Below are 12,993 nucleotides of genomic sequence, written 5' to 3' on the forward strand. Positions count from 1 at the left end.
CTTATTTTATTTTATTTTATTTTTTTTATTTATTTTTTTTTTTTTTTGAGACGGAGTCTCGCTCTGTCGCCCAGGCTGGAGTACAGTGGCCGGCTCTCAGCTCACTGCAAGCTCCGCCTCCCGGGTTTACGCCATTCTCCGGCCTCAGCCTCCGGAGTAGCTGGGACTACAGGCGCCCGCCACCTCGCCCGGCTCGTTTTTTGTATTTTTTTAGTAGAGACAGGGTTTCACCGTGTTAGCCAGGATGGTCTCGATCTCCTGACCTCGTGATCCGCCCGTCTCGGCCTCCCAAAGTGCTGGGATTACAGGCTTGAGCCACCGCGCCCGGCCTATCCTACTTATTTTAAACCACTGCTCTTGGTGACTTGATTTCTGACTTTCCTAGGTTGTCAGTATGTTCAGATGGTTTTCTTTTGTGACTTGCATTCACCAGGCTCTTGTTTTCTAACAGCAATATTACGTTTGTATTTTAAATATTTTGCACACACACTTTATGTTATCTAGACAGCTCCCCTAAAAGATTTGGTGGCAAACTAGAATTATTTCTGGTTTTATGAAATGCTCAAAATAAAATACTGATGTGTTTAATTTGATTTTATAATTCAAATGCATAACACAAGCATCCCTTACCTGAAATGCTTCAGACCGGAATTGTTTTGGATTTTAGATTTTTTTCAGATTGTGGAATATTTGAATCACACTTACCTGTGAGCATCTCTAATTCGAAAATCTGAAATCCAGGATGCTCCAGTGAGCATTTCCTTTGAGCTGTGAGCCTCATGTCGGTGCTGGAAAAGTATTGCCTTTTGGAGCATTTGGGATGTCAGATTTGGATTAAAGATGTTCGACCTTTGTACATCTGTCTTTAAACCATAACAGATGGTATTCTTTCTTTGCAACAGCTCTTTTTTGTTTGTTTGTTTTTGGTGTTTTTTTATTTCTCTGTGACAGTTTTTGTTTTTTTGTGTTTCTTTTGAGACAGGGTCTCACTATATTGGCCAGGATAGTCTTGAACTCCTGGCCTCAAGCAGTCCTCCCGCCTCGGCCTCCCACAGTGCCAGGACAGTAGCCGTGAGCCACCATGCCGGACGCAACAGCTCTGTCCTAGTTCTTCTGTTGTAGCATTTTAAATCCAGATGTTACATTGATTACTGTCCTCTGGATTTTTATTTCTAGCCTTATAGGGGTAATATTGAACCTAGTCTTTCAAAATTACTACTTACCCCTTTCTCTCACACACACACACACACACACACACAGGAGTAGGGAGAGTAGTTCACGTTGAAACCGTATGGCCCCATCACCCAGCTTCGATTGTTATCAAAGCTTTGCCACTTTGTGTTTTTTTTCTCTTCACCCATTTGTTTCTTAAGTTATTTTAAAGCAGGTGTACTTTATCCTATCTCTAACAGATAACTCCCTTTAAAAAAGAACTTCAGTGGCGTTATCACATCTGACAAAACTTTTTTTTTTAAAAAGCCCAGCCTGGGTAACATAGCAAGACCTCATCTCTACAAAACATCAAAAACAAAAACATTAGCCTTGCGTAGGTTAAATCCAGCCCCCTGTGTGTCTGTTAATAAAGTTTTATTGGAACACAGTCACATCTTGGGGGCTTTTGAGCTACAGTACCGGAGTTGGATATTTGTAACAGAGACCTTGTGATTCACAAAGCCTAAAATATTTGCCATCTGGCTCTTTACAGAAAATATTTGCCCACCCCTGAGCCAGGCCATTTGCTTGGTAAACTGGTTAAAATTGGCCAGGAGCTCTGTCTGTGCAGTGGAATATTATTGGCCATGAAAAGGAGTATAATTCGGACACATTGTACATGTTGATAAACCTTGAAAACACGATACTGGATGAAATAAGCCAGACCAAAAAGGTCTCGTATTGTGTGATTCTACTTGTAGGAGGGCCCTAGATTCTTTCAAATTATAGGGACAGAAAATAGAATGGTGGGTGCCAGGGGCTGGGGAGGTGCAGGGTAGGGCGAGATGACGTTTAATGAGGACGGGGTTTCTGTTTGGAATGATGAAGAAGTTCAGCAGTGGATGGTGGGGAAGGTTGAACACCAAGGTCGACGGACTTCCCACCACTGAACTATACAATTAAAAATGCTTAAAATGGAAAATTCTATGCTATGTGTATTTTACAATTGAAAATTATACATATACAATCATAATTATGTATATAATTATAAATAACTATATAATTATAATATTTAATTGCACATAATATATCCTACATTAAATTTATATATTTAAATATATTTATCTCTATTACTAATGTAACATAACGTATGTATATATTAATTTAATCATATATTCAGATTATAATTATATATTAAATAAATATGTAATTTTTGATTAAAATAATTATATTTAAAAAATAAATCATTTAATACAATTAAATATAGAATAAACGGATACAATTTTATATTTAATATTACATATTTAATTTTATAGTTATAAACATGACTACCAAATAATTATATATGCTCATAAATTATGATATAAGTATATTTAGAAAATTATATGTAGCTATAATTATACATTATTATCCATAGTTTTATGTATAATTTTATAAATATATATTTATTTTTAAAATTTAAATTTATATATTAGTATCTGTTACACATTTACTGTTTAGATTATAAGTTCAAATTTAAACATATACATTGATAAATACATAATTGTTTTATATATATTTCGTACACCGGAAAAATCTTTCTAGTTACTTGAGACGTTTTCCCTTAGTGTCTGACTTTGAGTATTTGACGGAAGCCAAGGAGGGCCTGAGACATCGAGTCTATTTGCAGTCGGTGTTGCTACTTTCCCTTGAATTTTGCTGTAGTTCATACTAGGAGGTGGGTATTACTGTGTCGACGTTGGCGGAGGCACCCTTCTCCCTGCTGGTCAGTGGTGTCTGGGAGCCACTGTCGTGGAGGAAACCCCTCCCGGCACCTGGGCTGGCCGTCAGAAGCTGTCCCGTGCTCGCAGACACGCACCTTCTCCCTGCACGGGCCTGAAGTTCTCAACTGTTTGTTCCCATCAGACAGTTCTAGGAACTGTGACTGTGTCCCCATAAAAAAAAAATGACAAAATCTTCCGTTTTTATGAAAAACCCCACACCCTGCTTCTTCATTGCAAGATCCTATAAGAAAATGCAATGTAGTATTTTCACTATGAGTACTGAGCTGATATCTATTTCCTGCATTACCAAACTCAGACAAAACACTAGCTCATACTTTTCTGATAAAAAGGAAAAAAATGCATGTGTATCTGTAATCAAGTGTAAAAGCTCTCATCAGCTGTCCTTCCTCCTGAGCCCCACCGTGCCCCTGTCAGCTGAGTGACATGCTCACCATGTCATAAAACCATGAGGAGAGACAGAAGGTGAGGCTGGTGACACCACCTGCTAGGACGTAAGAGGGACTGGACTGAAACTCAGCTTGAAGATGTCATCCATTTCTCTCTCAATTTTTTTTTTTTTTTTGAGACAGAGTCTCACTCTGTTGCCCAGGCTGGAGTGCAGTGGCGCGATCTCGGCTCACTGCAACCTCTGCCACCCAGGTTCAAGCGATTCTCCTGCCCCAACCTCCTGAGTAGCTGGGATTACAGGTGCCTGCCACCGTGCCCAGCTAAGTTTTGTAGTTTTTAGTAGAGACGGGGTTTCACCATCTTGGCCAGGCTGGTCTTGAACTCCTGACCTTGTGATCCACTTGCCTCGGCCTCCCAAAGTGTTAGGATTACAGGCATGAACCACCGTGCCCGACCTATTTTTCTCTTTTTACTGTGGTAAAATACGCTTAAAATGTACCATCGTAACCATCTTTATTAACATTTTTTATGTTTCAGAACAGGGTCTTTCTCTGTCAGCCAAGCTGGAGTGCAGTGGTGTGATCACGGCTCACTGTAGTTTCCAACTCGTAGGCTGAAGCAATCCTCCTCTCTCAGCCTCCTGAGTGCCTGAGACTAGAGGTGTGAGCCACGATGCCTGGCTAATTTTTAAATATTTTTGTACAGATAGGGTCTTGCTATGTTGCCTAGGCTGGTCTGGAACCCTGAGGCTCAAGTGATACTCCCACCTTGTCCTCCCAAAGCGTTGAGATTACAGGCATGAGCCACTGTAGCCAGCCCATTTGAACCACCTTGCCGTGCACAATTCAGTGGCATCTATTGCATTTACCGTGTCGTGCAACCATCACCTCTCTCTAGTTCCAGAGCATTTTGTCATCCCAAAAGAGAACCTGTACCTGTTAAGCAATTATGCCCCATCCTAAGCCAGGATGATCTCTTCTTAACTTGACTGCAGCTACAAAGATCCTGTTTGCACATGAGGTCCCACTCACAAATACTGGGGTTTAGGACTTTGGGGGGTGCACAGTTCAACCAGTGCAGGTGTGGTGGAAGGCGTGGGCATTAAGAACACAGGAGTCATTGGATATCTATACTTGACAGAGAATCCTATCCTTAGCTCTGTTTCTGCTTCGTTAACGCGGCCTCCTCCCTCCCCTCCCCCTGGCCATAGTGAAACTAAGAACAGTGAGAAAACAGAACAGCAGGTGTCACCTTCCTTCTACCCAAAAGACAGGTGAGCAAAAGGAGACAGGAACAGGAAAGTGGATAATTCACTGCCCAGACCAGAGGGTGTCGACGTAACACTCAGACTGTGTCATCTCATATTCATGCAGTCGACGCCTCTCCATAGCAGCGTATGTCTCTTTGTACATCTAGTGAGGCATTGGGGTTTTTGCAGGAAGCAGTAACTCTAATGGGCCCAAAGTCTTCTGAGGCAAGTTAGAACCTGGAAACTTATACAGCCTTAGGTGTGTGTCCTTACCCTAACACAGAGCCAAAAAGAGTCTCATCTTTCAAAAGGTAAGTGGAGAAGTTGCAGCTAATGCCTGTAGCATGACCTGTGGCCTCTACCTGGGCTTCATATCAGCTAAGATCTAGGCTTTTAGCTACTTTCAGGCCACTTTGGATGGGCTAGCAAGGTGGAAATACAAAACTAGCAGGCCAACAAGTCACTCGTCTTGCAGAATGACAGAAGTGTCGTGCGTCGAAGCAGCCGGGGTGTACTTGGAATTGATTCAACTGCTGGGCAGGGCAGGGGAGAGCATGTTTCTCAAATAGTGTGCATTGTACTTTCCATTTGTAGACTTAATTCTAATGAGTGAGAAGCACTTAACAGGACCACATGGTGATCTCTGTTCCATAGTTAGATCTAACCTGCAGATAGAGAGTAAGTCCCTTCCACATTCTTCCGTGGGAAGAGAACTCAGTTTCTCTCCTTGTCTTCTTTCCTGGTTTCCTGACTTACATCTGCTAGATCCTGTAGTATTTTTTTTTTTTTTTTTGAGACAGTGTCTTGCTCTGTTGCCCAGGCTGGGGTACGGTGGCACTATCATGCTGCCTGCAGCCTTGAACCCCTGGGCTCAAGTGATCCTCCCATCTCAGCCTCCTGACTAGCTGAGACTACAGGCGCACTTCAACACACCTGGCTTTTTTTTTTTTTTGTAAAGGAGTGGTCTTGCTCTGTTGCCCAAGCTGGTCTGAAACTCCTAGCCTCAGGCAATCCTCCTGCCTCAACCTTCCAGAGTACTTGGATTACAGTTGTAAACTACCATGCCTGACCTTGTGGTACTTTTATTGGATGGCTGACAGAATTTGAAATTTGGATGGCAGCCAGTTTGTTGTTATCCCGAGGGCTTACAGATTAATGTGGAAAAGTCTGTTGTCTGGAAAGAGGTGGGGTACAGTGGTGTGGTGGGGAAGGGAGGGAGAGAGAACAGTAACAACATTTTGGGTGGGTTCCTGCAAGCAGGAAGCTGAGGAGCTGAAGCCAAGATACATGCCCGCACCACTGCAAACAGGGCGGACTCAGGCAACATGTGCTGGGTATAAAATAGGCTTTACACATGCTTGATACATTGTGCAAAGAACTTGAGAGTGGATAAACATGGACATTACCAGACTCTGTGGAACTTGTTTTTTGTTCTCTTTACATTCAACTTACAAAATAAGAGTTTCTTCTTTTATTGATTTGACTGGTGGGAGGGAAGGGTCTTTTGCAAAGCATCTATATATTTTTTCCCTCCGAAGGTGTTCTTCTTCCTGACTGTCTACAGACAGGCTCCACATACCAAGGCAGCACTTGGCAGGAAGGGTGGATGTGGCTTGGAGGTGTGCTATGGGTCTGAATTGCCGAAAGCCCGAAGCGACATTCTACCCAGCAGTAGAACGCCAATGGAGTGTGGCCCAGACACGGCCCCCTCTCTGGGATTACTGATGCTCAGCTCCTTTCCAGCCCATGAGTCTTCCAGCTTCTGCTGCGGTCCTTGTTATCTTTCCCTGACTTTGTTTAGCAGATGCTTCTGTAACCAAAATGCAGGTTCAGCCGCTCGCCGTTTGCAGAGTGCAATTAGCAAGAGCGAGGTCCGGTATAAGGAAAGTGATTTTTTATTCCAGAGCTTTCTTAGGGGAAGAAGTACAGGCTTACTGCTTGAGGCCACCACTTTGCTTTTGGAGCACAAAGCAGGCACTTTTAAAGGAAAATGGCATGCAGGGGAGGAAGTGTATTTTTCTCTTTACACTGGTTTCCAGGGGGCAAGAAAACTTTTTTGGTGGGGTGGGGGTGGGGGTGTAAAGAGCCGAAGAGAACGTACGTAAACTTTGCAAACCATCCAGTCTCCGTTACAGTATAGACTCTGCTCTTGCACCTTTTTTTTGTTTCTTTTTTGAGAGACAGTCTCGCTGTGTCGCCTAGGCTGGAGTGCAGAGTGCAGTGGCACATTCTCGGCTCACTGCAACCTCCGCCTCCTGGGTTCAAACATTTGTCCTGCCTCAGCTTCCCGAGTAGCTGGGACTATAGGCACACATCACCACGCCTGGCTCGTTTTGTATTTTTAGTAGAGATGGAGTTCACCATGTTGGTCAGGCTGGTTTTGAACTCCTGGCTCAAGTGATCTGCCCACCTTGGCTTCTCAAAGTGCTGGGATTATAGGTGTGAACCACCATGCCTGGCCTAAGTGAGTTCTTGAATTATTCTTTTTCACTGCCACTTTTTTTTGGGGGGGGGGGGGGGGATAAAGGATTTTCTTTTTTACTTAATTTTATTTATTTATTTATTTTGAAAACTTTTACGTTCAGGGGTACATGTGCAGGTTTGTTACGTGGGTAAACTGTATGCCACTTTGGGTACCGATTATTTTGTCACCCACGTAATAAGCATCGTACGTGACAGGTAGATTCTCCATCCTCATCCTCCTGTCCTTCACCTTCCAGCGGCCGGGTGTCTGTGTCTCCCTCTTTCCGTGTCTGTGTCTCCCCCTTTCCGTGTCTGTGTATACCCAGTGTTTAGCTCCCACGTATAAGTGAGAACATGTGCGTCCACTTAGGAGAATGGCCTCTCTACCTCCATCCACGCTGCGCAGAGGACATGATCTCGTTCTTTTCCCTTTAATTAATTAGTTTTATTCTTTATGATTTATACTAAGACCGGTATAAATAACTCAAAAAAACTGAGGTTTTTTTTTTTTCTTTTTTCTGCTTCTGAGTAACAGTGGTAACAGTACCAGCAACAGTAGCAAGGATGATAAAACCAATTCTTAGTTTCCAAGCCAGTTAAGAAATGTTACTATGGCAAGGAATCAGCAAAAACAATGTGACTGTCTTTCCACAGTAAAGGTGTGCACAGGAGGGTAAAGGGAGCGTGGGTTTACTCAGCTAAGTTATTGTAACAATCAGAGCTTCTAAGGTGACTGCATTAGCCAAGCACCACTGAGTTTTGTGGGGGTCTGTCTCTGTCGCCCATGTAGGACTTGGACCCTCTGTGGAACACCCGAGTACCTGGCCCCGGAAGTCATTCAGAGCAAGGGCCACGGCAGGGCTGTGGACTGGTGGGCCCTCGGCATCCTGATATTCGAGATGCTCTCGGGGTAAGTGGAGTCTCTGTAGAGAATCTTCATGTTACAGGCCAGCACCGCCTTCCCCCACCCATTCATCCCCTCGGCATTTCTGTAACCGTGAAAACGGGACGTGAGTATCACAAACCCGCAGTGCGGCTGCACACACGTCTGCTGCCCTGCTGGGGTCGGCAGCGGGAATTAGCAGTTGAGCTTGTTTGAATAAGACGCAAAAACCTAAACTTGTGAAGGAACCACCCGTGCATGCCATTGAGATTTTTATACTGAAATCTCCGTATCTTCCTTAAATATAAAATGAACGTTCTGGGCTGCTCTGAAGGTAGTGAGTTATCTCAGTTGGTTTTTACAGTTAGCTACAGATTGAACTGCTTGCTGTACTCTTTTCCCCCTTATCATTTCTGTGTTTAATTAGTCTCAAAAAGAATTTAGAAATTAAATTAAAAATGAATCTTCTGCACAGACCCTTGCCGAAGTAACCTGCAGAGCTGAGGAGGGCACAGGTTGGGTCAAGGTCAATCAGCCAAATACAATTGAGTGGTTTCTGCATGAGCAGCCGGCGAGGAAGGTGAGAATATGTTCTTTCCCAAAACTGCACACCTGTGGTGCAGGAAAGGGCTGCCGACCCAGACCCCAACACAGGGTTCTTGGATCTCTCGCTAGAAAGAATTCGGGTAAAGTCCATAAAGTGAAAGCAAGTTTATTAAGAAAGTAAAAGAATAAAAGTGTGGTTACTCCTTAGGCAGAGCAGCCCCGAGGGCTGCTGGTTGGCTATTTTGATGGTTATTTTTTGACTATATGCTAAACAGGGGGTGAGTTTTTCATGAGTTTTCCTGGAAAGGGGTGGGCAAGTCCTGTAGCTGAGGAGTTACTCCCCTTTTTAGAGCTTATAGGGTAACGTGCTGACATTGTCGTGGCATTTGTAAACTGTCATGGCGCTGGCTGGAGTGTCTTTTAGTACCTAATGCATTATAATTAATGTATAGTGAGCCGTGAGGACAATCAGGGGTCACTGTTGCCGCCATCTTGATTTTGGAGGGATTTGGCCAGCTTAGTAGCAGCCTGTTTTATCAGCAGGGTCTTTGTGTGCCGACCTCCTATCTCGTCCTGTGACTTAGCATGCCTTAACCGTCTGAGAATGCAGCCCAGTAGGTCTCAGCCTCATTTTACCTGGCCCCTGTTCAAGATGGAGTTGCCCTGGTTCCAGCGCCTGTGATCCCTGTGTTGGGTGACATTTGGAAGTCAGGGGAGGTGCCATCCTCCCTGCCACCACATAACAGAGAGGTCGGTCATTTGTTGGGATGTCAGCATGATTGCGTGTTCAAGTCTAGCATATGCCTGAGACAACTCCACTATGACTTGACCAGAGACGCAAAGGAAGCATGCAACTCTTGGAAACCCAGGACGTGGGCGTCATCCTCGTTCCGTTGTTAGTACCCGGCATGTCTATTAATTCCCTAAGACGACTCAGTAGCGTGGCACTTTTCCAGGAAGGAACCTGTAGGAAGGAGTGAGCTACGTGTGTGCCGAGGAACTCTTGCACTGTGTGGCTCTGCAAGAAAGGCTCTTCTCTCTGGGATGAAGACGAGAGGAGGCCCAGCCGACGAGGGCCCAGAACACCGGTTGGGGGATCCTCTGCCGTGCTTTGCCACAGTCGACACTCTGCCTTCTATATTCTCTCTTTTCCTGTTTCCTTCTTTTTTCTACTTGCCCCTGAGTCTCAAAGACAGACACCAGTGTATCCTCTGAGTGCCTTCTGTTGTATCCTCTGAGTGCCTTCTATTGTCGCAAAAGCCGGATCCTCGCTCACATCTCTCTGATTCCCTGCAGGGGGTAAAGACTAGATGTTTTTACTGGGAAACTTTCCCTTTCAGTTGGAAACAAAGGAGGGAAGGGAGAGAGGCATTCTCCTGCTGGGAAGGCGTGTCTAAGCCAGATCCTGTTGGCGGGGAGCACCCAGACCCAGCTTGTTCCTGGGGGTGTGGAGCGTGTGACATTCTAACATCCACCTTAGGACATCCAGGCAGTCACTGACTTCTGTTTGGGGAGCAGACAGGGGTCATCGAGAAAGTGAATCCATTAATTCCCACACTAGCTTAGGGATCAGAATGATGTTGAACAAGCACTGCCAAAGAACTCCACCACAAAACCGGAGCCTGAGATGCCACAGGAGGAGAGTGGAACCCACAAACACCTGTATTTCATTGTCTGCCTATCCATGTATGTTGTTATTATCCATCCATCTACCCATCTGTCTATTTATCTATCTTTATATACTTTTCCATCCATCCACCCACCTACCCCCCCACCCCTTCATCCATCCATCCACCCACCCCTTCATCCATCCATCCACCCACCCATGCCTTCATCCATCCACCCACCCCTTCATCCCTTCATCCATCCACCCACCCCCCACCCCTTCATCCATCCATCCATCCATCCATCCATCCATCCATCCATTCATCCACTCACCTGAAGGGGTGGCCTGCCCCTCCACACCTGTGGGTGCTTCTCGCTAGGTGGAAACGAGAGACTTGAGAAAAGAAATAAAGACACAGAGACAAAGTATAGAGAGAGAAAAGCGGGGCCCCAGGGGGCCAGTGCTGTGCTTTCAGAGGACCCACACTGGCACTGGTCTCTGAGTTCCCTCAGTATTTATTGCCAAAAAGATAAGGGAGTAAATTAGCAGTAAGATGTTCCATTTTCCCAGGATCGGGCAGGAGACAGATGTTTTTCTTTTACTGAGATTTAAAGGAATGGTACTGACCTTCAACCACAAGCAGGCTTTAAACATTTGCCTAACAAAGCACATTCCTTACAGCCCAGAATCCTTTCAACTTTAATTAGCACAGCAATGTTTCTAGCAAGGACAAGATTGGGGGTAGAGTCACAGATTAACAGCATCTCAAATATAGAGCCGAATGGAGTCTCTTAAACTTACTTCTATCTATAATAACACAGTAACAGGCTAACCTATTTTTTCCCTACACTCACCCACGCACCTATCCCTGTGTATCTCTGTGGTCTGCTACCTATTATGTAGATATGTATGTGTTTATCCATTTATCGTTATCTGTCATCTAAGTTGTCATTTATATATTTATATATCCATCTCTCTCTCTCCGTCTCTTTATCTCTACAATCTTTTTATCTGTCTACCTACCTGTTATCTATGTATTTACCTATCACCTATCTGTCATTCATGTACCAATCTATCCATCTGCTTCCTATTTATCTGCCTATCCATCTATTTATCATCTGTCTTTCTGTGTAACTGTTTACCTACCTACCTATTCATCTATCAATCATCTGTCTACCTATTCATCTATCTGCTTTTCTATATATCTATCTATTTATCAATCATCTACCTACCTACCTATCCATCTAGCTCTACCTTTCGTCTATCAATAATCTACCTACCTACCTGCCTGTTGGTCTTTTGAATTTTCCATTACTCTTTGCTGAGACATGCCTACAAATCGTATAGAACTAAACTTCTCAATATGCACTCTAGCCCATTATGTCACAGGCAAACTCAAAAGGTTGTAAAAATCACTTAGCATATTGATCAGCATCCAGCCGAGGAAAAGCACATTTTCCTTCAGTGATAACACTGACCACACGAGGGCAGTGTTGCCTGAGGATTGTTGTATCCTGTAGTCTAATAGTTTAAAATAGAGTGAGGTTCATGTGCCCCAAATTTTATTGATTATAGGATAGAGTAGACTATTCTTAGAATACAATATACTATTAGAACATAATATTGTTAGAATACAGCATATAATTATTAGAAAATAATTAAAACAGTATTGGTTTCAAGGTATGTTGAAGTTAAAAATTTATAAAAATAAATTTAAAAAGAATAGAATATTACCCCCCCAGTCATTAGAATGACTGTATTAGAATTATTATATAAAGTTATGAGAATTGTTAATAGGTTATAACATATTGGAATATTTAAATATATTAGAATACAATAGAATAGAAAATAACCTAATTATAATGTAATAAATCATTAGGCTAATTGAAAATGAATAATTAGGCCAGGCACCATGGCTCACGCCTGTAATCCCAACACTTTGGGAGGCCTAGGTGGGCGGATCACCTGAGGTCAGGAGTTGGAGACCAGCCTGGCCAACACGGTGAAACCCCATCTCTACTACACATACAAAAAAAAGCCGGACATGGTGCCTGTAATCCCAGCTACTCGGGAGTCTGAGGCACGAGAATCACTTGAACCTGGGAGGCAGGGAGGTTGCAGTGAGCCAAGATCACACCACCGTACTCCAGCCTGGGCAACAGAGGTGAGACTCCATCTCAAAAAAAAAAAAAAAAAAAAAAAAAAGAAAATGAATAATTAAATGAATAACCGTCTCCCAATCAGAGCCCAGTCTGCTGACCTGTGCATTTCATGAGGCAGGGAGCTATTGATTCACAGTAGGCCTATTTTTATTTTCTTTTTTTCTAGAGTCTATTTCTGGGTGAATATTGTTTTTTCAATTTCTCAGCAGCCCTGTGTCTTTTCACATGGGTGGGTGTTTTGAGAGTTAACCAGCTTCGCTGACCCCAACTCTCCCAGGCATTGCTGTGCTCTTCCCCAGCTCTGGCCAGCCTCAGCTTGCCTGGACCACCCCGAGCCTTCTTACTGTCTCCTGCATCCCTCCCGCCTGCAGTACATTTTCCTGGAAGCAGTTGCAGGCATCCTGTCCACACGCCCACCAGCTATGCCCCTCTTCCCTGGGAGCCCGCTTGTTGCTTCCTGGATGACTGGAGCAGAATCGGAAGCTACGAGGTTCTGAGATGGTCTGTCTGTGGGTTGTCCACCCCCCTTAGACAACAGCCTGGCCCCTCGTCTTCCCACTGCTTTTTAAACATGCCAGGAAGCCTGACCTGTCCCCCTGCCCAAAGGCTGGCTTCCTTCCTCCCTTCTTTTCTTTTCTTTTCCTCCCTTCCTCTCTCCTTCCTTCCTCTCTCCCTCCCTCCCGCTCTCTCTCTCCTTCCTCCCTTCCCTTCCCGTCTCCCTTCCTTTGTCTTCCCTTCTCCCTTCCTTTGTCTTCCCTTCT

The 12,993-nt window shown here is 44.2% G+C and overlaps 1 protein-coding gene across 1 annotated transcript in view; it reads left to right on the forward strand.

Moving 5' to 3' along the window:
• The window catches only part of PRKX (protein kinase X-linked), a 94,880-nt gene that overhangs the window by 55,428 nt on the left and 26,459 nt on the right, over positions 1-12,993 (forward strand). The window contains exon 6 of the mRNA XM_026449581.1: positions 7,826-7,945. Coding sequence (XP_026305366.1) covers positions 7,826-7,945 — 120 coding nt within the window. The remainder of the gene's footprint in view (positions 1-7,825; positions 7,946-12,993) is intronic.

Source organism: Piliocolobus tephrosceles, chromosome Y, assembly GCF_002776525.5.
Source record: "Piliocolobus tephrosceles isolate RC106 chromosome Y, ASM277652v3, whole genome shotgun sequence".
Lineage (NCBI taxonomy): Eukaryota > Metazoa > Chordata > Mammalia > Primates > Cercopithecidae > Piliocolobus > Piliocolobus tephrosceles.